Source organism: Gadus macrocephalus, chromosome 22 (assembly GCF_031168955.1).
Source record: "Gadus macrocephalus chromosome 22, ASM3116895v1".
NCBI classification, from domain to species: domain Eukaryota; kingdom Metazoa; phylum Chordata; class Actinopteri; order Gadiformes; family Gadidae; genus Gadus; species Gadus macrocephalus.
Window position 1 is genome coordinate 13,994,337 of NC_082403.1, and position 24,406 is coordinate 14,018,742.

General features: G+C 45.0%; 1 protein-coding gene across 2 annotated transcripts; it reads right to left on the reverse strand.

The window, feature by feature from the left end:
* Window positions 1-12,082: 12,082 nt before the first annotated feature.
* LOC132451553 (toll-like receptor 13) lies at window positions 12,083-22,421 on the reverse strand. 2 transcript variants are annotated; one of them, XM_060044097.1, is made up of 4 exons: window positions 22,285-22,421; window positions 16,885-19,536; window positions 14,322-14,439; window positions 12,084-12,993 (listed from the first exon to the last, which is right to left on the reverse strand). In XM_060044097.1, the coding sequence occupies exons 2-4, from the start codon at window positions 19,388-19,390 to the stop codon at window positions 12,732-12,734; spliced, it is 2,886 nt and encodes a 961-aa protein (XP_059900080.1). In that variant the 5' UTR covers window positions 19,391-19,536; window positions 22,285-22,421; the 3' UTR covers window positions 12,084-12,731. The 2 variants fall into 2 exon arrangements, with proteins under 2 accessions (XP_059900081.1, XP_059900080.1); XM_060044098.1 differs by lacking the exons at window positions 16,885-19,536; window positions 22,285-22,421 and having other exon boundaries at window positions 12,083-12,993; window positions 14,322-15,182.
* Between the last annotated feature and the right edge of the window lie 1,985 nt (window positions 22,422-24,406).

A 24,406-nucleotide genomic window follows, 5' to 3' on the forward strand; every position in this document is an offset into this window, starting at 1 on the left:
TTTACCTGCTGGGGGTTATGCAACGGAGCCACAGTATACACAGACCCTCCCATGCCAGGGGCCTTCAGCACCTTATACACTGTTGAGCTCCAGATGTCTTGAATTTTGTGACGGCCCCTTACGCTGGTGTCTTTGAGGAGGACCAGCTGACCTTCTTGCAGTGGGACATCACAAACATTCCTGTCATAGTGTTCCTTCCGCCGGGCAGCTGCAGCTTCAAGATGCCTGGTTGTACTCTCAAAAGCATGACGTAGCCGTGTCTGGTGTTCCACGATCCAATCATGATGGTGGCCAGGTACAGGTTCCTGTACTCTGCCCAACAGAAAATCAACAGGTAATTGTGGGTCTTGGCTAAACATCAGGAAAAACGGAGACTCACCAGTCGACAGATGTGCTGTTGTATTGTATGCAAAGGTCACTTGGAGCAGGTAGCTGGACCAGTCTCTCTTCTTGGTGATGGGCAGAGTGCGGAGAAGGCTGTGTAAGGTGCGGTTGAACCTCTCACATTGGCCATTTCCAGCTGGATGGTAGGGTGTGGTACGGCTCTTCTCAATGCCGTACATCTGGCAGAGCTGCTGGATGAGGTTGCTTTCAAAGTTCCTGCCCTGGTCAGAGTGGAGGCGACCAGGCACACCGAACCTGCAGAACCACTCATTAACCAATACTCTGGCCACTGTGGATGCCCGCTGGTCGTGGGTTGGGATGGCTTGTGTATACTTCGAAAAGACATCGATCATGACCAGGATGTTCTCTGCCCCACTCTTCGAAGGCTCCAGGATGGTGAAATCGATGGCCAGGATCAGGTTTGGACGTGAAGCAAGCAAGTGACCCATATAAGCACAGGCAGTAGGTTGCGTGTGTTTGGATACCTGCCAGCGTTCACATTCCCGACACCATTGCTTGATGTCGCGGTGCATCCCTGGCCAATTGCACCGTAGATGGACCAGCTCTGTTGTTCGCTCAGTACCTTGGTGCCCATGTTCATTGGGCAACTGCTGAAGTACCTTTGTCTTGAGCGATGTAGGGAGTACTAACTGGAGCACTTCATCTCCTCTAGGGATGGTGACACGGCGATAGAGCACCCCTCCTTGCTCCACCAGCCGGTCCCACTGTTTGATCAGCACCAGGACTTCTTTGGAAGCCTGCCGTCGCTCAGCTGCATCCGGGGCCCTCTTTCTGGTCCAAAACGTCCAAATTCTCGGATTACTGGATCAGCTTCCTGTAACCCATGCAAGTCAGGGGGGGAGTAGCAAGGGAAAGCTGAAACAGTAGCCTAGCTCGATTCTCCACAACAACCTGTTGTAGTAATTCCGGGACTGATGTGCCTGGAACTACATACTCCGATGCTTGATGGACGTTGCCTGGAAAGTGCATCTGCATTCTTGTTGCTTTGACCGGACCTGTATGTCATGGTCTAGGGTAACCAGACAATGATGGAGGACAGAGGCGTGGGTCCATTTCCACAATGATCACGGTTTATTTTACAACATAACCAAAAGGAGATCAAAACGTTGCAGCGTGGCAAGCAGGTAGAGATGCCAAAAAGGAAGGGGCCGGACTGCTGGAACAGAGCGCACCATATAGGCCACCAACGCGGCGACTCTGCCCCTCTTCATCAGTCCTAATTGGGAGACAGGCATACCGGTCCTAATTGGGAGACAGGACAATCATCGGCAAGGCCTTCCGGCCGTCACATCTCCCCCCATAAAAAAGAAATCCACCGGATTTCCGATTCGGTCAATACAGCAATTCCACTACCTACTGCTCTTAAATAAAACTCATCAACGTGGTTCATCAATCAACCATTTTTAGCAATACAAATATTCTAGGTCAAACAGTCGTAACCCACACATAAAGTTACTCAACACTACAATATACAACCTGACCAACAGCTCCTGGTCTCGTACTGACCCCCGTATTCCGGCGCCTGGAATAACTAAGGATAAGACAAAACGAGAGACTGCATAGAAAATACCACAATTGCATGTTAGACACACTAGATGGCAGGAGCGCGTGACAGCGCGTCCGCGATCACGTTCTCTTTGCCCCCGATATGCCTAATGTGCAGATTGTATGGCTGGAGGAAAATACTCCAGCGCATCAATCTCTGGTTCGGGTTTTGAAGTGAGTGAAGGAAAGTTAACGGGTTGTGATCACTATAGATGACGATGGGTGTTGGGCTACCCCCAATGTAAACCTCAAAATGTTGCAAAGCCCAAATTAATGCCAATGCTTCTTCAAATCAGGCCGCACAGACGGCAACTCCTCTTCCTCCCCGTCTCGGTTAAAGTAGGGCTTAAGCAGATTTGCGTGACACAGCTGTGTACGTCTTTTCTTATCTGGCGTGGCCACTACATAATTGTCATTTTTCTCTTGGCGAATCACCTTGTATGGCCCTGCAAATTTAGCCTGAAATGGAGAGTGTATGACAGGTAGAATGACCATCACCTGGTCTCCAGGTTTGAAAGAGCGACACCTAGCTTTCCTGTCATACACTTGCTTCATTTTCACCTGCGCTTTTTGCAGTTTCAACCTTGCCAATCCCCCAACAGCATACAATCGTCGCCTGAATCCATTAACGTAATTGGTCAAAGTCTGCGGCGGCTCATTGCTTGCACTATCCATCAGTGATGCTACTGGCCCCCGCACTGTGTGGCCAAACACAAGTTCGTTCGGGCTAAACCCGGTACTTGCCTGAGTCACCTCCCTAACCGCCAGCAGCAGCCAGGGAAGAGCGTCCTCCCAATTGCTGTTTAATTGTACACAATAGGCTCTCAGCATCGATTTGTACGTCTGATGGAAACGTTCTAAGACACCTTGACTCTGGGGGTGCCGAGCCGATGACTTATTGTGTCGGATCTTCAACAAGCGCAATATTTGTGAGAACGTTTTGGATGTGAAATTTGTACCACGATCCGACTGTATCACTGTAGGCAATCCGAATATGGAAATGAATTGGGACAGCGCCTTAACGACTGGCTTGACCTTGATTGAACGCAGAGCATATGCTGCGGGGTAACGGGTTGTTTGACACATCACTGTCAGCAGATAAATACAACCCGATTTCGAGCGAGGCAGCGGTCCGACGCAGTCAATCACAAGATGATCAAAAGGTTTAGGTGTAGGAGTTATCGGCCTTAAAGGCACGGGCTTAATCGCCTGGTTCGGCTTACCAGTTAACTGACACACAAGACAGGTCTTCACGTGTGAAGCGATGTCTCGTTTAACTCGAGGCCAATAACAGTAGCGCAGGATTCGGTCATACGTCTTTTTAACCCCCATATGACCCGCATCATCATGGGCCGTTTCTAACACTATTTTGCGCAGTGAAGATGGCACTACCAACTGCCAGTCATCTACTCCTGGCAGTCCGCTGCGTGCTGGACATCTGCGCATTAGGACATCCTCTCTAACCACATAACCATGTACGGTATCGCTGTCCTTCACTCTAGCGTATAGAGACTGTAACGAAGTGTCAGATCGTTGCGCATCGATCAGCTGTTCTCTCGGGATCGAATCAGGCAAACCAGGCAACGGTGGCAGCGCAGAACTGTCGCCATCACCTGTTTTGGCAGCAGCCCACGAGGCAGAGCGTGTCACAGCAGCCACTGGGTGCACACAGGGGGTCTCACACCCCTCAAAGAGAGATCCTAGGTTAGATTTATCAACGCTAGGCGGTGCATTGGCCCATACTCTGGACTTGGCCAGTCCGTTACCAAGAATCATGGCGGCGCCCTGTAACGGGAGCGCCGGACGTACGCCAACAGCCACCTCACCTTGGACCAAGTCGGAGTCTATATACACCCTATGCAGGGGCACAGACAAAACATTTAGGTCAAAGCCACGCACTAAAACAGACTGGCCAGTGTCGGAAGCAGGCGAGAACGGCAACGCTGACTGCAAGATAAATGATTCGACCGAACCAGTATCTCTGAGTATCTTAATCGGCACTTTCTCTCCATCCGCGCCTAGTGAAACAGAGCCATCTGAAATAAAGGGGGCAAAACTCACTTGCAATTCAGGCTCGTTCACGTTAATCGGTTGACCAGGGAGAGATATGGCCAAAGCAGATGCTTGTGCTGCGCCTTTAGTCTGAGTAGCGGTACCAAATTTGGCCTTATATTTTTGTTCATTCTCCTTTTTCTTTTTCAACGCCTCACATTGCCATTTCGTATGCCCTACGCCTAGGCAGAAGTGGCACGTTACGTTATGATCCATTTTATTTTGAGTGCGCTCAGCACGAAATCCTGAATCACCAGAAGCAGAGGGCGCATTAGACGTGGTTTCACGGGGAGCTTGGTGGCTCCACTGTGCACGTTCGTTACTGACTGGTTGTCCACCAAACAATCTTGTTTTGTGGACCAACGCATAGTTATCCGCTAAAACTGCTGCTTCAGAAAGTGTAGTCACCTGGTGTTCTGTTACATACATCGCCATCTCCTCAGGGAGCCAATTCTTGAATTGCTCCACCAAAAAGAGACTGCGTAACCCGTCATACGACTCAACTCCCGATGACGAACACCAGCGATCGAACTGAATAGACAAATCGTCCGCGAACACCCCATAAGTCTGACCAAAACGTTTGCGCATTCCACGAAACCTTTGACGGTATGCTTCTGGCACGAGTTCATAGGTTTTAAGCACTGCCTCTTTCACACACGAATAAGAACGACTCTCGGGCACACCGAGGGCTACATAGGCTTGGGCAGCACGACCACTCAAAACACACTGAAGCAGTAAACATTGCGTCGCATCAGGCCAATCGTGCAGGTCAGCCGCACGCTCAAATAAAGTAAAAAAAGTATCTACATTAGACTCTTCAAACTTTGGCAGAAGTCTTAAGTACCTCGTAACATCAATATTGCCACCATTAATAGGTGTAATAGGAGTTGATTTACCCTCCTCAATTAATGCTAAGCGCCTGTGCTCCAGCGCCATTTTTTCGCGTTCAAACTCCTGTTTTCCAACTTCGATATCGCGCTCCAATCTGCACTTTTCAACAAGAGCTTCACGCTCTAAAAGTTGCAGTTTGCCTTTGTCTATTTGCAATTGCAAAAGCTCTTTTTGCTGCTCAAACGACAAGCCAATGGGAGGCCGCTCGGGAGGAGGTTCGGGTTCTGCAGGCAGAACCTCCTTCTCAACTAGCGCGTCTCGTATAATCGTTTGCGTTACGCCTTTATTTCTCTTTGCAGAGCTAGACAACGACACTCCATAATGGCCCGCAAGCAACACAAGCTGTTCCTTGGTAAATTCCTCGAACGCCTCCAATGTGGGAGTGGCCACGAAATTATCAATCTCAGCCATGGCTGTGGCAGATGGCTCATCGCTCAGCTGTTCTTAAAAATAAATCAGACGAGACATGCAACGCGCAACTCTACCCACGTAACAAGACATCACAGAGCTCCCCCTAATTCCCCCCCGACTAATCTTACCTATCTTCTGACTGCGTCCGAGAGCCGGGGATTAGCAAAAAGGCTCTGCCCACATAATACCGCTGGAGTTCCAGCCATCCCGACTATGTCGATTCAGCCTTCCTTCCAGGGCGGTGACCACCAGCCCAGACGCAGTCGCTGGAACCTAGGCACAAACGCCGGAGCGTTCTAACTGGGGAAAACGTTGCTCTGCAATTGTTATCTTGTCACACGAGCATGAGCAGCGAACATGAAAACGAAATAAACTATGTATCCGAAAACACAACCCAACGCTAGAACGTTGGTAGGATATTGAACAGCTATCCGAGACCACTCATGATCAGACCTACCACGCCCGACCTTTACATTTAACATTACAAAAAACACATTTTAATAACCAACATCGCACACCTCTCGCCCTCCCAAAAAAAAAGAACGATCTCGGCTCAGTTACTACGTAACCAACGTAAACAATCACTGGCGTTACTCACGTGATGTGTCCATTCATTCATAAAATGGAACCAAACAAAGCCGACTAAACAAACCACGGAGCATGGCTATAGTTTGACGAGCCCCCACGTTGTCATGGTCTAGGGTAACCAGACAATGATGGAGGACAGAGGCGTGGGTCCATTTCCACAATGATCACGGTTTATTTTACAACATAACCAAAAGGAGATCAAAACGTCGCAGCGTGGCAAGCAGGTAGAGATGCCAAAAAGGAAGGGGCCGGACTGCTGGAACAGAGCGCACCATATAGGCCACCAACGCGGCGACTCCGCCCCTCTTCATCAGTCCTAATTGGGAGACAGGCATACCGGTCCTAATTGGGAGACAGGACAATCATCGGCAAGGCCTTCCGGCCGTCACACTTATTTACTCGACTTGCACACGCCAACCTCACCGTCAACCTGGCGAAGTGTGAGTTTGCCAGGGCGACGGTGACTTACCTGGGAAAAGTGGTTGGTCAGGGCTTTGTGCGCCCAGTGCGCGCAAAGGTCCTGGCCATAGATGGTTACCCACCACCTACCACTAAGCGAGAGTTAATGAGATTTCTCGGAATGATCGGATACTATCGAAGTTTTTGCGAGAACTTTTCCTCAGTCGTTGTGCCTTTGACAACTTTGTTAAAAAAGGACAAGCCTTTTGTTTGGACGTCCACTTGTCAAGCGGCGTTTGAGAGAGCCAAAGACCTTCTCTCATCTGCGCCCCTTCTGTTGGCTCCAGAAATTAATAAGCCATTCAGGTTGCACGTAGATGCAAGCAATGTGGGAGCTGGAGCCGTTTTGCTCCAAGATGATGAGGATTCCGTTGAACGTCCCATATGCTATTTCTCGAGAAAATTCAATTTGTATCAGCTGAATTACTCAACCATAGAAAAAGAAGCATTGGCATTAATTTGGGCTTTGCAAAATTTTGAGGTTTACATTGGGGGTAGCCCAACACCCATCGTCATCTATAGTGATCACAACCCGTTAACTTTCCTTCACTCACTTCAAAACCCGAACCAGAGATTGATGCGCTGGAGTATTTTCCTCCAGCCATACAATCTGCACATTAGGCATATCAGGGGCAAAGAGAACGTGATCGCGGACGCGCTGTCACGCGCTCCTGCCATCTAGTGTGTCTAACATGCAATTGTGGTATTTTCTATGCAGTCTCTCGTTTTGTCTTATCCTTAGTTATTCCAGGCGCCGGAATACGGGGGTCAGTACGAGACCAGGAGCTGTTGGTCAGGTTGTATATTGTAGTGTTGAGTAACTTTATGTGTGGGTTACGACTGTTTGACCTAGAATATTTGTATTGCTAAAAATGGTTGATTGATGAACCACGTTGATGAGTTTTATTTAAGAGCAGTAGGTAGTGGAATTGCTGTATTGACCGAATCGGAAATCCGGTGGATTTCTTTTTTATGGGGGGAGATGTGACGGCCGGAAGGCCTTGCCGATGATTGTCCTGTCTCCCAATTAGGACCGGTATGCCTGTCTCCCAATTAGGACTGATGAAGAGGGGCGGAGTCGCCGCGTTGGTGGCCTATATGGTGCGCCCTGTTCCAGCAGTCCGGCCCCCTTCCTTTTTGGCATCTCTACCTGCTTGCCACGCTGCGACGTTTTGATCTCCTTTTGGTTATGTTGTAAAATAAACCGTGATCATTGTGGAAATGGACCCACGCCTCTGTCCTCCATCATTGTCTGGTTACCCTAGACCATGACAACGTATTTGATGGAAAAGTCAAAGGAAGCCAACTGTGCAGCCCAACGTTGCTCGGTAGAACCCAGCTTGGCTGTAGACAGGTGGCTGAGGGGATTATTGTCTGTATACACCACACACTTCTGTCCCAATAGATAGTCCTGGAATTTTTCAGTCATAGCCCATTTAAGGGCGAGAAATTCCAATTTCTTGGAGCTGTAGTTTGTCATGTTGCGTTCTGTTGGCTTAATACCACGGCTTGCGTAGGCAATAGGTCTGACCTTACCCTGCTGTTCTTGGGACAGTACAGCACCCAGTCCGTTGTAGCTGGCATCAACCTCCAAGATGAAGGGTGATGAAAAGTTAGCATAGGCCAGGACAGGAGTTGACACCAACCTTTTCTTCAGCCCCTCGAAGCTCTGCTCACACTCCTCTGTCCATGCAGCATGAAGGCTTCCACCTGATGGTTTCCGGGCTTTGGTGCCAGTGAATTGAGCAACCAGGCGATGTAAAGGGGCTGCCAGCTTTGCAAACCCCTCAACGAAACGTCTGTAATAGCAGGCAAATCCTAGAAAAGAGAGCAGCTCTGACACATGGTTAGGCCTTGGCCAACCTGCAACAGCCTTGATTTTTGCCAGGATCAGTGGCTACACCTTCTTTAGAAATGATGTGACCTAGGTAGTTCACCTTTGGTCGGAAGAAGGAGCACTTCTCCAACTTGGCTTTCAGTCCTTCTTGCTGTAGGCGACCCAACACGGCATCCATGCGTTGAATATGCTCTTTCACAGTGTCCACAAACAACAACATCATCCAAATACAACAACAATGATTGACCATGTTGATCCCCAAAGATCCTCTCCATCAATCATTGGAAAGTGCTTGGGACGTTGCACAAACCGAAAGGCATCCGGTCCACTCGAAAAACCCAAAAGGGGTACAGAATGCCGTCTTTGCCTTGTCCCCCTCTGTGACAGGTACTTGATGGTACCCAGCAGCCAGGTCCAACGTGGAGAACGGGTGGGCCCCTGATAATGCATCAATGTATTCTTCAATACGGGGCAAGGGGAACGCATCCTTGCGAGTCTTGCTGTTCAAAAGCCGGTAGTCCACACACAACCGAAGGCTGCCGTCTTTCTTTTTCACAAGCACAATGGGAGAGGCAAAGGGGCTACTACTTTCTCTGATGACCTGTGCATCCAGAAGTTGGCAAATGTGGGCTGTTGCCGACTCATACTCTGAAGGTGGGATACGCCGATATCGCTGGCGCACTGGCTCATCATCTAGTAATGGAATATCGTGAGAAATGAGGTAAGTACAACCTAAATCTCCCTCATAGGCTGAAAAGATACCACTGTATTTCTGCAGTAGCAGCCTAACTTGACACTGCTCGTCCTGAGTGAGTGCTGTTAAATCAACTGCAGCGACCTTATCCTGTACTGAACTGGTAGTCTGTGAAGAGACTGTAACTTCTACCCCCTCCTCCATGAGGTTATCAGGTGAGTTGGCAAGGTGAGCTTCACTAACAGTACCTAGAATGGTATTGGGGTATAGTACAACACACTGGGTCCCCACATTGACAATGGGAATATATACAGTACCTTTAACCATGTGAACCAGGGCTGGAGAAGCCAATAGCCCTGCAGGCAAGCCACTGCTGCTGGGCTTAAACAAAATCTGATCGACCAAATGTTGGGGACCTGTGGCTGCCACAATTTTCATAGTACCACCTGGGACTCTGCAAACCCTTCCCCCTTTTACCCTTACACAACCTGAACGTTCAGGAGGGGCTTTCGTTTGGACCCGATGACACTGATGAAGAACCTGCTGAATGGGTGTGGGGGCCTGTAACACAGAAGGCAAGTCAAAGAGGGCAGGCCCATGTTGCACAAACAACTCCCCGTAACATTCTTTGATGATGTTCATTCCTAGTACACCAGGGACTAAGGATACACTATGTGGAGTGTTTCTGACAACCAACACCCACCGTCTTTTAACAGTTTTTCCACAAAGCTGCACGTCCAATTCCAGATAACCCACATATGGAATTGCTAACCCATTTGCAGCCGTCAATCTGAGCCAATTACAAGACTGGAGTTTTTCTGGGCCCCAGGGCTCAAAATGTGCAAAAAAATAAGCTCTCGGTTATCGTTGACACCATTGAGCAGGGAACCTGCACCCCTCCCATAAGTACAAAAATATTTGGACGTGCAGAAACCAATCTTTCATGACTAGCAGCCAAATTGGAGCCAGATGAGCCCCCACCTGAACTTTGGCTCAATGGTTCAGGGGGTGCAAGTTTCCCTGGTTTCTTGGGCAGGACATGGGTTGTGTGGCAGCAGGAGCTTGCTGGGGCTGTATAGCTGCATAATCCTCTCTACACTCCCTAGCAAAGTGACCTGGTTTTTGACATCTCATATAGATCACCGTTCTCTTACCATGCCCTGTTCTAGGGCCTTCCTTATGGGCTGTAAGGCTCTTCGTGAGGTGGATCAGTTGCTCTTGCTGGTTGCGGAGGATTTCCTTCAGTTCACTCAACTCAGAACTGAAGGATGAGTTACCTGCCACCTGGGGCTTGGACTGATTACCTTGTACAGTGTGCTGGTAACCAAATGCACTGGGAACAGAATAGCTTCTGCCCCTTGCACCCCCAGGCATCACTTCTTGTTCCCATCTAATAGCCTCAGTACGGACCTCTATCAGGGTGGCGGTAGGGTGGCCCCGGACAAACTGCTTTAGTTCTCTGCGAACCATCCCAACCCATTAACCCCACTTATCCTAACAAATACAAAGGACCCAGAAGGGCCTTTATTCAACAGGCAACTAACGAGTTCCCAGGATCCCCTGCGCGAACTTGGAAGAGGCGTCCACGCCAGCTCCCACCTGAGGGTTTGATCGTCCCGACGACCCCATCACCCAACACATAGTCCTTCAAGTGTTCAGGGGCCCGGCGCCACCGGTTAGGCCACTGGATCACCCCAGGAGCGGCAACTGCAGGGCCAACGGACCCATCAGGGGAGCCGCCCGGGGAACCGCAGGGAGTTCCGCCTCCCTCCCCAGCAACGACTGGGGGCGAGGGGGCGGTACGACAAGAGTCTGTCTAGGTGCAGCCCCACCACACGCCCCCGGTAGCCTGGCCCCGGCATCCGCAGGCGGTACACCAACTCGGACACTCTGTCGAGGATCTCCCCAGGCCCCTGCCAGTGGCCAAAGTATTACATGGTGGAAATCCTTATTGGAAGATTTCATAGGAGCCAGTTGAAGCCAGGAAGTGAAGTTGCTGGAGGACAACTTTCTCAATGCTTTTACTTATGAAAGGTAGATTTGATATTTGACTGTAGTTGTTAATAATAGAGGCATCTAGGCTCCGCTTTTTTATATAATATATATAAATATGTTCTTACAAGAACTTAAAGAACATAAACCAGAGAACTATGTAGAGTCAACGCCAGTTCAACTAATACATCATGAACCAAATCTCCTTACAACTGGCGCAAGTTTGAGTGACAGGTCTGATGGCCCTTCCTCACCCCTTATTACTATTGGACAGGAGTCCATCTCCCGCCCCTTAATACTAATGCTATTGGGTCAAATTGAAACATAAGGAAAATTTGGTGGCGATTGAGAGCCCTTGTCAATCAAATTACCAATCTAGCTAGGACCAACATTGATTGGCCAAACCTGCTGTTCCCACGTCCCAACGTCATGACATTTCTAATTGCCTCAGCTTTTATTTTGTAGCGAGAAACAAAGATGCAAAGTGCAAGTGTATCAAAGTAATGTCATGGTCTGTCGTGTTTTGGTGTGTTTCCCTCCTGTGTTGATTACTGTTCCCTCCCCTAATGTGTCTCAGCTGTTCCTCGTTGTGTTTGTTACTTAAGCCCTCGTCTTTCCTTTGTTCCTTGTGCTGTCATTGTGGTTAGTTTGTCCTGCATGTTCTCTGTTGTCACCTGTGTTCCCTTGCTCCTTGCCTTAGCCTTAGCCTTTGGCAGAAATAAAGTGCTGTTCTCCCCAAACCGTCTGCATCTGGGTCCTACCTGCCTGCCTGCACCCGCAACCATAACAAGAAAGAGTATACATTTTATTGAGGAAAAGTAACTGAGTAAAAGTGAAAGTTGCTAGAAATGTACACACTAAATATAGTGAAGTACAAATCCCCAAAAAACGTACAGTAACAAACTATTGCTACTTTGTTACTATACACCACTGTATACATGTGTATGTAATCATGACATATGGCATAATGATAGGATTAAGGTGTAAAAGTCGAGTGCAGCGTAACAGTGATATAGAAACTTATCCTACTTATCCATCATAAAACTTAATTCTTATACAAACTATTTGATTAATATAAGCTTTTATCAATGGTGCTATATACATGGCAGCCCTCTAGGGGTCACTACACAGCAATGTGCACGGGCAAAGTCAGGCTTAGAAATACTCAACCTTTTACAGATGGTAAAGTTGCACTTTGATTTGTGGTTTAAAAAAGAAGTTAGATTTCAAATGACCATAGTTTCCCCTTTTAAGTTAGGCCTTGATACAATAATATAGAGCTATGGGCTACACAAATAAACAATATAGAGCTATAGAGCTACGGAAAGAAACAAGCGATAACGTTGTTTGGTACAGAGACACAAGTGTCACAGACATTTTTTGCCCACCCGATCCGGAACATATCTTGAAATGCAGGCCTTTCCATACACTTAGGGAACTTCAGCCTTGTTATAGTGATGGCGGTCTACATACTTTTGCATGCTAATGATTGGTTAGCACTTGAGCTAATAAACTCAGCTATTGGCAAACGACAGAACTCCCACCCTGAAGAAGTCTTCATTGTCGAAAACAAACCTCGGGTCAGTTCTCCCCAGATTTCATCAGAAGTTGAAATGCCCAACCGCACAAATTGGAAAACATTAGACAATGTTTTCATCAATGTCGCAATGAACAAAAATACAAATCCACACCAAATGTACCCATTAACTAGATTAAGAAAGTGTTTTACAATACACAAAAACAAACAAAGCTGGTAGGGGAACTGTTTCACTTTCCCTCCAAATACAGACCTCGGTGTCTCTAGTATAATCCCCCCCCCCCCCCCCCCCCCCCCTCAACCCAGCATTTCTAAGCCTTTTACTGGTCTGGTCTCTCTCCAGGGGGTCTGTCCTCCACGGTGAGCAGTATATGCTCCCCCATTGGGTGCTCCTGGGTCTCCAGGGCCTGCCGGAGCTTCTCCCAGAACAGGTTTGGGTGTGCGTCTGCGCGGGACCAGCTCAGGTAGGTTTGTCTCTTCAGGAGCCTCCTCATGCGGTAGTACGGAGAAAGCTGCTGCATGGAAATGTCCTCCAGGAACACCAGGATCAGCACGTCCTTCTGCTCGTCAAACAGACGGAAACTGGGGAAGTCGAACAGGGAGAGTTGTTTTCTAAATTATTTGTGAGCTCTTTAAACTTTAGGGGAAGGTCGGCCTGGGCTCATGCCCATATGAAGACATCATTGTACCCCTGGACACCCAGCCCCATCCAGCAGCACACAAACCATACCTATCTACAGGGTTGAATTGGTCCTTGAGTAGAAATACTTTCTGATTGTACTCAAGTGCTTTACTTGATTATGTTTTTTGACACATTTTCAACTTGCTACGTTGTCCACGGATTGATGTAGACAATCATTGATCAGCAAGTCAGTTATGAGAAAATAACCAGGTGGTGATGTGGTGTTTTAATCATTCAGCCCCCTAAAGTGTGGTTCTTTTTCATTACAGACGAGTGGTGGATAATTGGGTGACCTGCTCAAACAGGGTAAATGCAGGATTCTTTCCAAAGACACCTCATGCACCATGGGCAGTCACTGAGAAACGTTGCGAGAAAATACGTTACAGCATTATTGTTTTGGTCACTAGTCCCATCCTTATACACTGTATTATTGCCATACCATATTTTCCCTTTAAAATATTTAATCAGGCCCAGTTGCCCACATGATTATGGTTAACATAACACCCTTAACATTCTCAATGTCTTGGCAATACATGTTCCCTGGACCCTGACTGGCCTTATGTCTTTGATTTAATTGAGGTGGGTGCTGTAGCAGGGGGCATGTTTCCACTGTTGAACCGGACTGCTTGTCTTATAGAGTGACTGATTCCCTATGGGTTATCCTCACTACTGAGGCCTTACAGGTGGTGTAAATATGAGAGAGAGAGAGAGAGAGAGAGAGAGAGAGAGAGAGAGAGAGAGAGAGAGAGAGAGAGAGAGAGAGAGAGAGAGAGAGAGATTTTGAAGCAAGATTCTACTCCCTTTCACCCTACGTTTTAGGCCAGTCAGGGCAGAGATACCCTGATTGGTCAGAAATAAGGGCCGGGAGAGGCCTAAAATCTAAATTGAGCCATGCAGAGGCTGGTGTGGTGGATCCTAATAGCTGCGCATTCACTACTACTTCCACCCAAATAAAAGCTCTTGATTCTTAACTATAGCAGCTTTTAATTAAGAAGGCTATATAAACCAACTGGGTTTGCCGGTTGCAAACTTCTGGCTCAGTGGTCCGAGCATTGTAGCTCATCTGCAGGATGTGTCGACACAAATTTGTAATTTAGGCTTTGGTCCGATGCACTTTACAGTTTGAGGGAAGATGTATGAGGGTCGTACAATATGACACATGTACACATGTGAACCTGATTAATGAACAACCATATTCTGGAGATGCAGGTAAATTCTGGGATCTTACCTGGCAACCTGGATCTCTCTGGAGCACCATTCACTCTCCAGGTAATCGCGACTGACCACACAGATGGTCTTCCGGCTGCCATAGATGGCGTCTGTAATGTTTTCCATGATGGGTTTGCCTGAAAAGCATCGGTCAGTGAAAATACGTTCAAAAAATATTTGAAGTACCCTTCTCTGTACTTTCTCTTGGTCCACTCTCTCACTAGCCAAACTGATCTTAGTTGCCTAAGAACATTTGGCTAGTCAGTCATCTCAGGTCCAGCCATCTGACTGTTATAGCAGAGCTTCTTGGGTGAGATGGCACAGAGCCTGGGCCAGAAACCAAACCAACAACTGTGATGGGTGAGTTACGCCATGCTTCCTCTTACGTCATGGTTATGATATTCTACCGTGTTCGTGTTGGTCAGATACTAGCCTACAGATCCCCACCTCAAGAAACATGATTGGATTAAACAAATTAGTTGAAAGAAAGGGAAACGCACCGTTCTGAGGTTGTTTGTCATCAGACTTACAATATAAATAAAAAGACTGACTAGTGAGATTAGTGAGTCAGTCAATGCTAGCCAGCTTTGAGCTTTTCATTTGCTTACATGCTAACGCAGACGTTCAACTGCTCTGTTTCACACTTTACTTCATAGGCCAACAATACTGATTAAAAATGATAAAATATTAGATTAAGAAAGCAGATATAATAAAACCAGATTGCATTAATGTTATGAGGGAGTTTTAAGTGATTTTGCATCTCTGAGAGTTTTCCTGTCTGTTTAATTTGTGTGGCCCTTCCTCTGTGTTTTAGCTTGTCAGTTGTGCTACTCATGCAGTCCCCTCTGTATGACGCCATTCCATGGTCTCAAACGCAACATAAACTGTTGTGTTAAACAGGCGTTTCCATTTATTTGATATGAAGTATTTCTTTGACATGTTTTATAGTCTTAATACTAAACTCTTTCACATGTTCTTGCATTGACATTGAGTTAAAGATGTACCTACATTATTGTTTTTCATGTTAAGAAGGATACATGTGCTATTTATATTATTTATCTATACAATTCATAACATTCTGTATATCAAAGATTTATTTTTTGATTTAGAGAATATTATCTGGTCTTATTTTGAAACTTACCATTGCTTATAGCTTTCTAGTTTTATGTTGCATGTATGTATGTTCTTGCCTAATAATCTGTGTATATGTCACAAGTTTAAGAGACAGACAAAAAAGATTGATTCACAAAATATCAAACCTACTAACAAACTAAGCTAATGCAAAAACTCTCTCTGTTAATATAAACAAAACATACAAGGATTCTCTGTATTGTGACTAGTCACAATGTGACTCTACATGATCATCTTTATTTTGAAACTGCTCCTGTAAAGAACTATACCAATTATAAAAGATAAAGCAATAGCAGCCTTGCGATGAATAACAATAGTTCAAATCAAGGGGTTATGAACTGCGGCGGAAGGAGGGGACGTGTCCCTTCCAATATTGGAGAGAGGCGCATTTGTCCCACCCAACAATTATACCGCGAGGAGAAAAATATTTTATTTTGCGCTACAAGGCGTCTTGCCACAGCTTCTTATTATACAAAACTGGATGATTGGACATGTAATTAAAGAATTGATTTGATATTAATCAGTTCATTACTGCAATTCCATATGGGTTTTCCTTTACATTTACAAATGTTTATTTTTAGGAAAATAAAATATATTTTTATTTAACCACACTTTTGCAGTGTGGTTAATTTATGACCTATTTCTGTTCAAACCATTAACAGATCTGTCTGGTTTCCGATATGTGTCCCCCCCCCCCCCCCCCCAATGTTTAACTCATTTCTACGCCCCTGGTTCAAATACACCATGTCGGAACGGCTCAAACTTTGCAAACTCAAACTCGCAATTGAACGCCCTGTTTAGCGCCACATTACATTAGTTATATTTGACATGAAGAACAGGACGGATATAATCAGTGGGCATTAGACAAGGTTTAAAGCCAAGAATTATTAATTCAAAGCCAAGATCTAAAAATATATATTTTTCAATGGATACATGAGATGCAGAGCGGCAAGAATTTAAGGACGATGAACTGGAGGAAGAGAGGGTGGAAGGATTGATGGGTAGGGTTAATTTGTGCTTAGAGTTTTCTTTTTTTTGTGACTCTGATATTAAGGACCAGTCAATTGACCAGTTAACCACCAATGCAATTCCATGGTCCTTCCAATGTTGTAATACCATTTTAAATTCGATCAGTTTAGTTGATGTGGTTTCATTTAATCAAGCATAATATCAATTTTTGCTTATGAAACGGTAATAAACAACATGAAAATGTATTGTTTTCTGTTACATAACGTATCACAGACTCTGATTGCCTTTACTGTACGCGGACCATTCATGCTTATTGCAGTCACCAACCGAAAGCTCATTCTGAGTCAGGAAAAAATCTCCTACCATGTTTATGATCATCTAATAACAAATCCACTGGCAAGTACGATGTATGAAAAAGTGTAGGCTAGCTTGTATGCTAATGGGGGTGCAGACTAGAGGATGTTCAGGGTAGGGCTCCTCACCTGGCTGGAAGTCTCGGTGGTGCAGACACAGTCTCCAGCCCTGCTCGTCCTCCAGCTTGGGCAGCAGCTCCCCCAGCACCCAGCCCTCGTCGTTTGTGTTGTAGGAGACGAAGGCGTCGTACTGATGAGCACGCTTGTCCTTGTTCTTTGAGTTGTAGAGGAACGCCAGCATGAGGTAGTACGCGTAGACCAGATGCAATTGCAGGAAATGGTGGGTGAAGGAGACTGCTAGGGTCATGATGACCGTGCATGCCGTTGAAATATAACAGATGAAGTCCATGTCTACTGTACAAGAACGGACGTCAATCTGCAACAGTTTTCTACCTTGAAGGTTTGGAGGGTAGCTGCACTCAAAGTTGTATGCATTAAACACTTGTGTTTGCTGGTTGTTGATTACCCATTGGAGGAACCACGCGTTGTCACAGTTACAGGTGAAGCTATTACCCTGCATATCCAGGTCAGTAAGTGCTGGCAGAGACAGCATCACTGGCTCTCTAATCACAGAAAAGATATTATACCCCCCTTCCAACAACTCCAGCTCTGTGAGGTTAGCATGGAGAAGAAAATCTAGAGACCTCAGGTTTGTCATTGAAATGTAAAGACGTTTTAGTTTTTGAATTGGGGAAAACAAATTGTCGGGAACGTCTGTTAAAAAAAAATAATTTTTAGACAAATGAAGCGCATTCAAATTAGGAGTATAGTTGAAGGTGTGTGGGTGCGCGGATATAATATGGTTACCATCCATATAGAGTATTGACAGATTTGTCAGGCCTTGCAGAAAGTTTTGAGGGAAGTTGGACCACTTACGAGGTCTGCTTTGAGCTGAAATATACAAAGTATCTAGCTGTGAAAGCTCAGCAAATGGTGGAAACGGAATAGGCTCTACCGATGCATATTTAATTTGATTGCTCCGCAAATTCAATGTCTTTAAAGCTTTCAAATCGCCAAAAGTAGCGTTTGTAATTTCAGTTATTTTATTTGATTCAAGATTAAGATTTGTAAGACTGGCCAGTCCAAGAAAAGTCCCATCATTAAGTTGTTCTAATTGATTCCCTTTTAATGTCAAAGTCTGGAGGGAACTAAGAGCTTTAAATTCTCCATGATCTAGAACAGTGAGTTTATTGTTCAACAAAGAAAGAGTTTTAAGATTTGGCGTGTTTTTCTTGAAGGCGCCGTTTAATTGATCAATGCTGCTGTTTTGCAACATTAATTTATTTAAATTGACCAAATCTTTGAAAACGCAATCCTTGAGGGCCAAGAGAGGATTATTGGATAGATAGATAGCGTTGAGACGGGTCATATTGGCAAAATCATCACAGCCAAGAACATTGATCTTATTGTGGCTGAGATCCAGTTTTGAGATTTGAGTTCTCCTTACAGCATAGGGGACAGATGTGAGACAGTTAGACTCTATGATTAAAGTGTTCAGCTGCCTAAGAGATTGAAACGAATTGTCAGAGATGTGAGTTATCTCATTCATCCCCAAGTCTAATTTTTTGAGATAAGTACACAAGTGCAGCATGTCTGATGTAATAAATTTGATGCCGTTATTTCGGATTTCAAAATAGCTCAGCTTTGGGAATTTGCAGGAAACATTGATGAGAACCTGCAGGCTGTTATTTATATGGTTTAACTGCAGATACTTCAGTGAGGAGGAGGAGTTAAATGTCTCTAGCACTTCCTGCAGTCCATGTATCGAGTTGCGAACCCCACTGATATCTAGTCTAACCACACGTCTAAGGTACGATTTGTCATTCACCTCCCAGACGATGCCATCCTCTATACCATCCTCAAGGTGCAACGTTTTGAGTTTGGGAAAGATACCTGCAGTGAGCCTAAAGAACAGAAGCTCATTCTGAGACAAATCAAGGACATCAAGTTCTGTAGACTTATTTGACAGCTCCCATGAATGAAAAGTGGAAATTTTGTTTGCTGGAATGTACAGGTTTTGTAAATGTGGTGTATGTTGTAAGAAGACGTTTGTTAGGTGGCGCAGTTTGTTATGGCCTAGGTCCAAAATCCTAAGCTTGCTCAAAGTCTTGAAAGAGGCCGGTGCTACTGTTTGGATCTGATTGGAAGTCAGGCGCAGTTCAATGAGATTGACTAAGCCATCAAACATACCCTCCTGCAGCTTAAAAAGCGTATTGTTGTTTAGAATTAACACCTTCAGAGAGATTTGAACCACAAAAGTGGAAGATTCAATCTTGGAGATCCTGTTGCGTGTCAGGTCTAAGTGCAACAGATTTGGTAAATTTTTCAAATCTGTTTTATTTAGTTTAGAAATCTTGTTTCCAGACAGGTCTATACTTCTGACTCTTGCTGGAATGTTCATTGGAAATACTTTCAAATTGTTATTCTGACAGCTTGCCTGTGTGTTCTGTGTGATCCTGCAGTTATTCAGCGTGTAACTAGCAGTTGGAAGAATAAAACTGTTAAAAAAGAAATATAATATTCCAAATGAAAAAAAAAAACTTCCCGTTAACGGCATCTTAATTTTCGTTTTCATTCCAGCACATGTGGGGGGTTTGTTGATGTTGGTAATTTCCAATACAATGGATCTGTAGTCCTAAAAGGTGGATCTTTGGTTCTGTTCGTTCATTTCTTTCAGTCCGAGGAATCCCTCAGGTTAAAACCGCCAATCCTATAAAAAGACTGTCAAACAGACACACAAAGATTCACAGACAGCGGTCATTACAAACTGCTGTCACATAGGCCTCACGTAGGCCCATAGGCCTACATGATGTAAACATCCTCAGTTAAACAAAATCACATTGTAAATAATCTTTTGCATAGAATATAATGAATTTGAGTCAAAGCCATAGTCCTCGATATTAAATGTTTTAAACCATAACAATATATAGATAAAAAAGCAAAGGAGATACAGTTTTTTCAGTGCTGGTCTTAAACACATTTTAACATGAGGAGCTGAGGAGTCTGAGTTATTATTTATATTGAGTTATTTTTCCAAGTAGAACATTCTCTACTTCTATAACCGACATTCTGCATGTATGTCACTCAGATCAGATATCTTGTTATTACGAAGGATGTCTTTCTTTGTTGGAGTTGTATTATTTTTTGTCATGTATGTATCATTCTCACTGTTAACAATCTGCGCCACTTTTCTGAATATGTGTCTGTTTTGCGTCAATCTTATCTGTTAGACCTGAAGATAACAGATAACATAAATAGACTTTTCACGCCCGAGGGGTGTTCCACGAACGGAGGTTTAACAAACACTGAGTTAACGCTGAACTCTAGGTTGATTGACCCTGTGCCGACCAACCCAGAGTTTTCGGTTCCACAGCAGCGGTTATGCATTAGTTCAATCAACTCGGGGTTGGTTAACACAGGGTTGTGCGCGTCCACGCCAAACCTAAAAAGACGTGATGTATGGATCATGGAAACCCTGATCGATATGGCGAAACGGGCCGCTTATTTCAATGAAATGGAACTCCAGGTTCTCCTGGAGAGCTATGACGAGGAGAAGGACATTATTACAAGAAAAGGGAACGCTAAAGCCTCTGCAACCCGGAGAACCAAAGCCTGGCAGCGGGTTCGCTGACCGCGTAAATGCGTTAGTTACACGTCAAAAGCATGATCCTTAATATTTGAGCCATGAATATATAAATATCCCAGTTAAGCATTCTTAAAGATCCTACCACATAACCCCTTTCTTCTAAAAAAATATGTAGCCTACTCCGATTGCTTCCAAGCGGTCAGAGGATCAAGTATAAAAATGAAGTATAAAAAACACACAAACTGGTAAGCTTTTCCCACCATCGTATTGGTATAAATTTTAACAAGCCATTTTTTTAAGCCAATCGTGAAAAGGCCGACAGTCAGCAGACTGGATCTGGCCCTCAAATTGTCTTGACCCCGGTGGAGGAGCTGTTAATAAACATAAATCCAGGGCGCCCTGGCATGGAGGGGGTGTAGGCTACCTACCACCTCAGAAAGTCAGGGGCCATACCCCACTGGTTGAATGTAGGTTTTTGTGTTTTCTTGTATTTTTTTTGCCTTCGAAGTAACACATGCAAACCGTGTGCTTGCCACAGCGCATACTATTCCAAATGTTTCTTTTTTTGGTAACTGGGTAGAAAACCAAAAAGTGACAATTCATCAACTTCACAGATCAAGATGGATTAGTGCTTGTAATGAAGCCGCCGGCTACGATCGAACATTCTCCAGTGGATGCAAGTCCGTTAGGACTATTTTATACTTTATGTTGTTAATGCCTCTCGGCATTGTAGGCCTACTCAGACAATATTGCTCTTTGTATGATAGGAGGCTGATACAAATCTTGGATGGGTCATTTGAAACGACTGAGATGTGCTCAGCATCTCCAACATAATAGCCTAGATAAAACTACCATTTGAAAAAAACGGAGGGCTACGCAAATAGTCTGGAGTGAACTGAGGCCAGGTCCTCGATTGGTAGTGTTGGCTATGTAAGGCTATTTAAATATATTAAAGATTTGCGCGAGAATCTATATCTCTCCACTCCAGCAAAAAGTCATTCGATATGCCAAGATGTCAAGCCGTGGTCTTATCAATCGCTCCCGGTGGATTGCACCGTACGTATAATTTGCGCTCCGATATCAGCAGTTCTCTCATCAAAAGGGCATACCATTGTGAACACATGAAATCTGCGGTGAACGCCGGTTGAAATACCCAAAACCGGGTTATGTTTCAAACTTAACCTGCGCAAAACCTGGTCCGACCAGGTTTGATTCAGAGCATATGTTTCTATAGCAACTAACATACCGTGATCCTTTTGGAACGGAAAAACTAGGGTTACCGCAAACCCTGGGTTAATTTACCCGGTTATGTGATAAAACCGGCTTTGTGGAATACCCCTCCGGGTTGTGGTCTCCCCTTGAACAAACTGTTATTATACTGAAGGCATCTGAATAAACGTATGATTTCTCTGAGTAATAATGCCTTAATAGGCCTTCTTTCCCTTCTATACATAAATGTATTGAGGTAGTTAGCTGCCCTCATTTATCCAAAGGGACTTTCAGGTGAGGCTTTGAACAATCCAAGCATGAAATAAATATTGGAATTAATAATAGAATTAATAAGACATGACGTGTTGCACAACCAAGCCTTTAGAGAACTACTCAATTCTACATTCTATGATTTGATTTAATTTCAGAAAAAGTAGACCTATATGATCGTTAACTGGTTTGCTCTCTCCCCTTTAACGGTTTCTTATAATGATGATTATAATGATAAAAAAATAAAAGGATTTTCAACACAAACTAACATAAAAGGAAAAAATAAACACATGCTTGAAATGGTAATAGGCCTATGTTACATTCCTTTTTTCAGAAAGATAATGTGCTTGTGTTTTAGCTGTATTGTAGTGAAAGAAGTGGGTTCAATTAAGTTTAATACTTACTGTACATATTTCTATAATTAAAAAAGATGCTCCTCGATCTGGTCTCTTTCCTGATGCGTCTGGCGAATCAAAATAATATGTTATTGATAAAAGCTGGTTGGAAACGGTCTTGTGTGTGGGGTCTATTGGGTTTCAAATGATATAGCAAAAGGAGGTAATCAAAAAGAAGCAAGAAAAGGGGAAGTAGCTAAAGGGAACTGAGCCCTGTTTCAGGTAGCTGGTTTTGAGGCAACCCCGAGTTTGTTCGCTCTGAGTTAGTGGAAACTCTGGGTTTTCCGTTTCAGGTAGCAGGTTCAGCGCAACCGAGAGTTAGTTGCTGCGGCAACATACGCCGTGGGTCTAACCTGCTCGGGAGGTGGTTAGACCCATAGACATCATGATGTCTATGGTTAGACCTACTCTGAGTTTGTTGTCAATAAGGCTGAAGGCAGCTCTCCGACAGAAGGAAAGAAATGGCATGTCCTTTTCTACGAGAGCCTGTGGACGTATGAGGCTGCGATCCTCAGAAGGAATCTCCGTGAGGAACGATTATTAAGACCCCGGTTGGATATAATTTATTTTCCTGGTAATTTTCTTCCCGAGCGCAATCGTTTTTCAGCGCAATCTATCATTTATTTAGACCACCTTCTCAGCCCCCATGTTAACTGTCAAACGCACCGGGGGCATGCTTTAAGTTTAAGTTTTGTTTTTTTATCGCAATTAACGCATGTGCAGAATGATCCGCCCCGTGCATCCCACCCGCTCTGTACTACAGTCACTTTAACGTTGTGGCTTTCCCATGATCAGAGTAGCTGACTAACCACGGACCTATAACTGCTGCAAGTCAAGAAACTCATTTTAAGAATGCAAGGCAGAAAATACCCTGGTACTGCTTTTAACCAGATGCTGTTCTTCTCTACATGCACATGCTCAGCATAATCGTCTGCATTGTTCACTGAAATAAAACCCTTTGAGTAAACTGTTAAACAAAATAACTTGTCCCACCACAGCCCGTGTTCTAATAAAGACAATCTACTTATTATGCAACCCAGTCTCACCAATATGCGTACAGATCGCACGGTTTGACACTTTCAAAATGCGTGCAGTACATACGCCAAATGACCATTTCGCGTGCATATGATACGCAAAACCCAGCATTAACTACTGTGGAGGGCGGATGCGTCCATTTCGCGTGCATATGATACGCAAATCCCAGCATTAAAGGTCCCATGACATGCTATTTTATGTATTCTTTAATATAGGTATTAGTGGGCAACTAACACAGTATTCAAAGACGTTCCCTAAATTCAGCCGTGGTGCAGAGTTACAGCCACTCCGAGCCAGTCGCACATTGAGCTTCCCCCAAATGCGCTGTTTCGGTGGGCGTGTCAAGGAGGAGGGTGGGGGTGTGGCCCTGAGCAGCTTGCAGCCACCATGCGCTCTGTTTACAGTGGATGTATCGCAATGGTGAGCCGCACACAGCCTTTAGCCGTGTTCTGTAAATATTCTAGAACACACGGGAGTCCTGGAGCTCTATATCTAAATATTATCATATAGCCTACACATATCATATAATATATATTATCACGGCCAAAAGCTGTGTGAGCCGATATTATGAATCTCAAACGACCGCGTTGGGTTCTCCGACGTTCCTGGTTCTTCAACGTCCACATCAATGTGAATACACACACTTTAAGTGTTTCTTGTCGGTTCTTTGACATGTCTTGTATTTCCACAACGAGACTGTCGTGGGGGTTATCTGAGCCATGGTTGAGAAGGAATTGGGGGAAAGGAACTTTGATTTGACTCACTGAAGTACATGAACTGCGACATCCCGCCGGTTGCCGCGAGGCACCATCGCCCGGCAGCGGGCAGCCGGCAGCAGGCAGCGCGCGGTTCAGTCGACTTCAGGTTGATGTGAAAGTGGAAGAACCAGAGACGTCGCAGAACCCGACAAAGTCGTTTGTGATTCATAATATCGTCTGGAGGCGCACACAATATGTTATATGATATAGATATCTATGTATATGATATTATTTAGATATAGAGCTCCAGGACTGTAACGCAAGTGTTGTACACTTCCTTGTTATTTGGATAACCGGTCTGCTGTTGGTGTGACGTCGGACTCTCGTATCTGGTATTT

Coding starts and splice junctions, on each gene's coding strand:
- LOC132451553 (XM_060044097.1), bottom strand. CDS start 19,390: ATGAAAACGAAAATTAAGATGCCGTTAACGGGAAGTTTTTTTTTTTCA. Junction 14,440..16,884: donor CCACCGAGACTTCCAGCCAG/GTGAGGAGCCCT, acceptor GATGCTTTTCAG/GCAAACCCATCATGGAAAAC. Junction 12,994..14,321: donor AGAGAGATCCAGGTTGCCAG/GTAAGATCCCAG, acceptor CGACTTCCCCAG/TTTCCGTCTGTTTGACGAGC.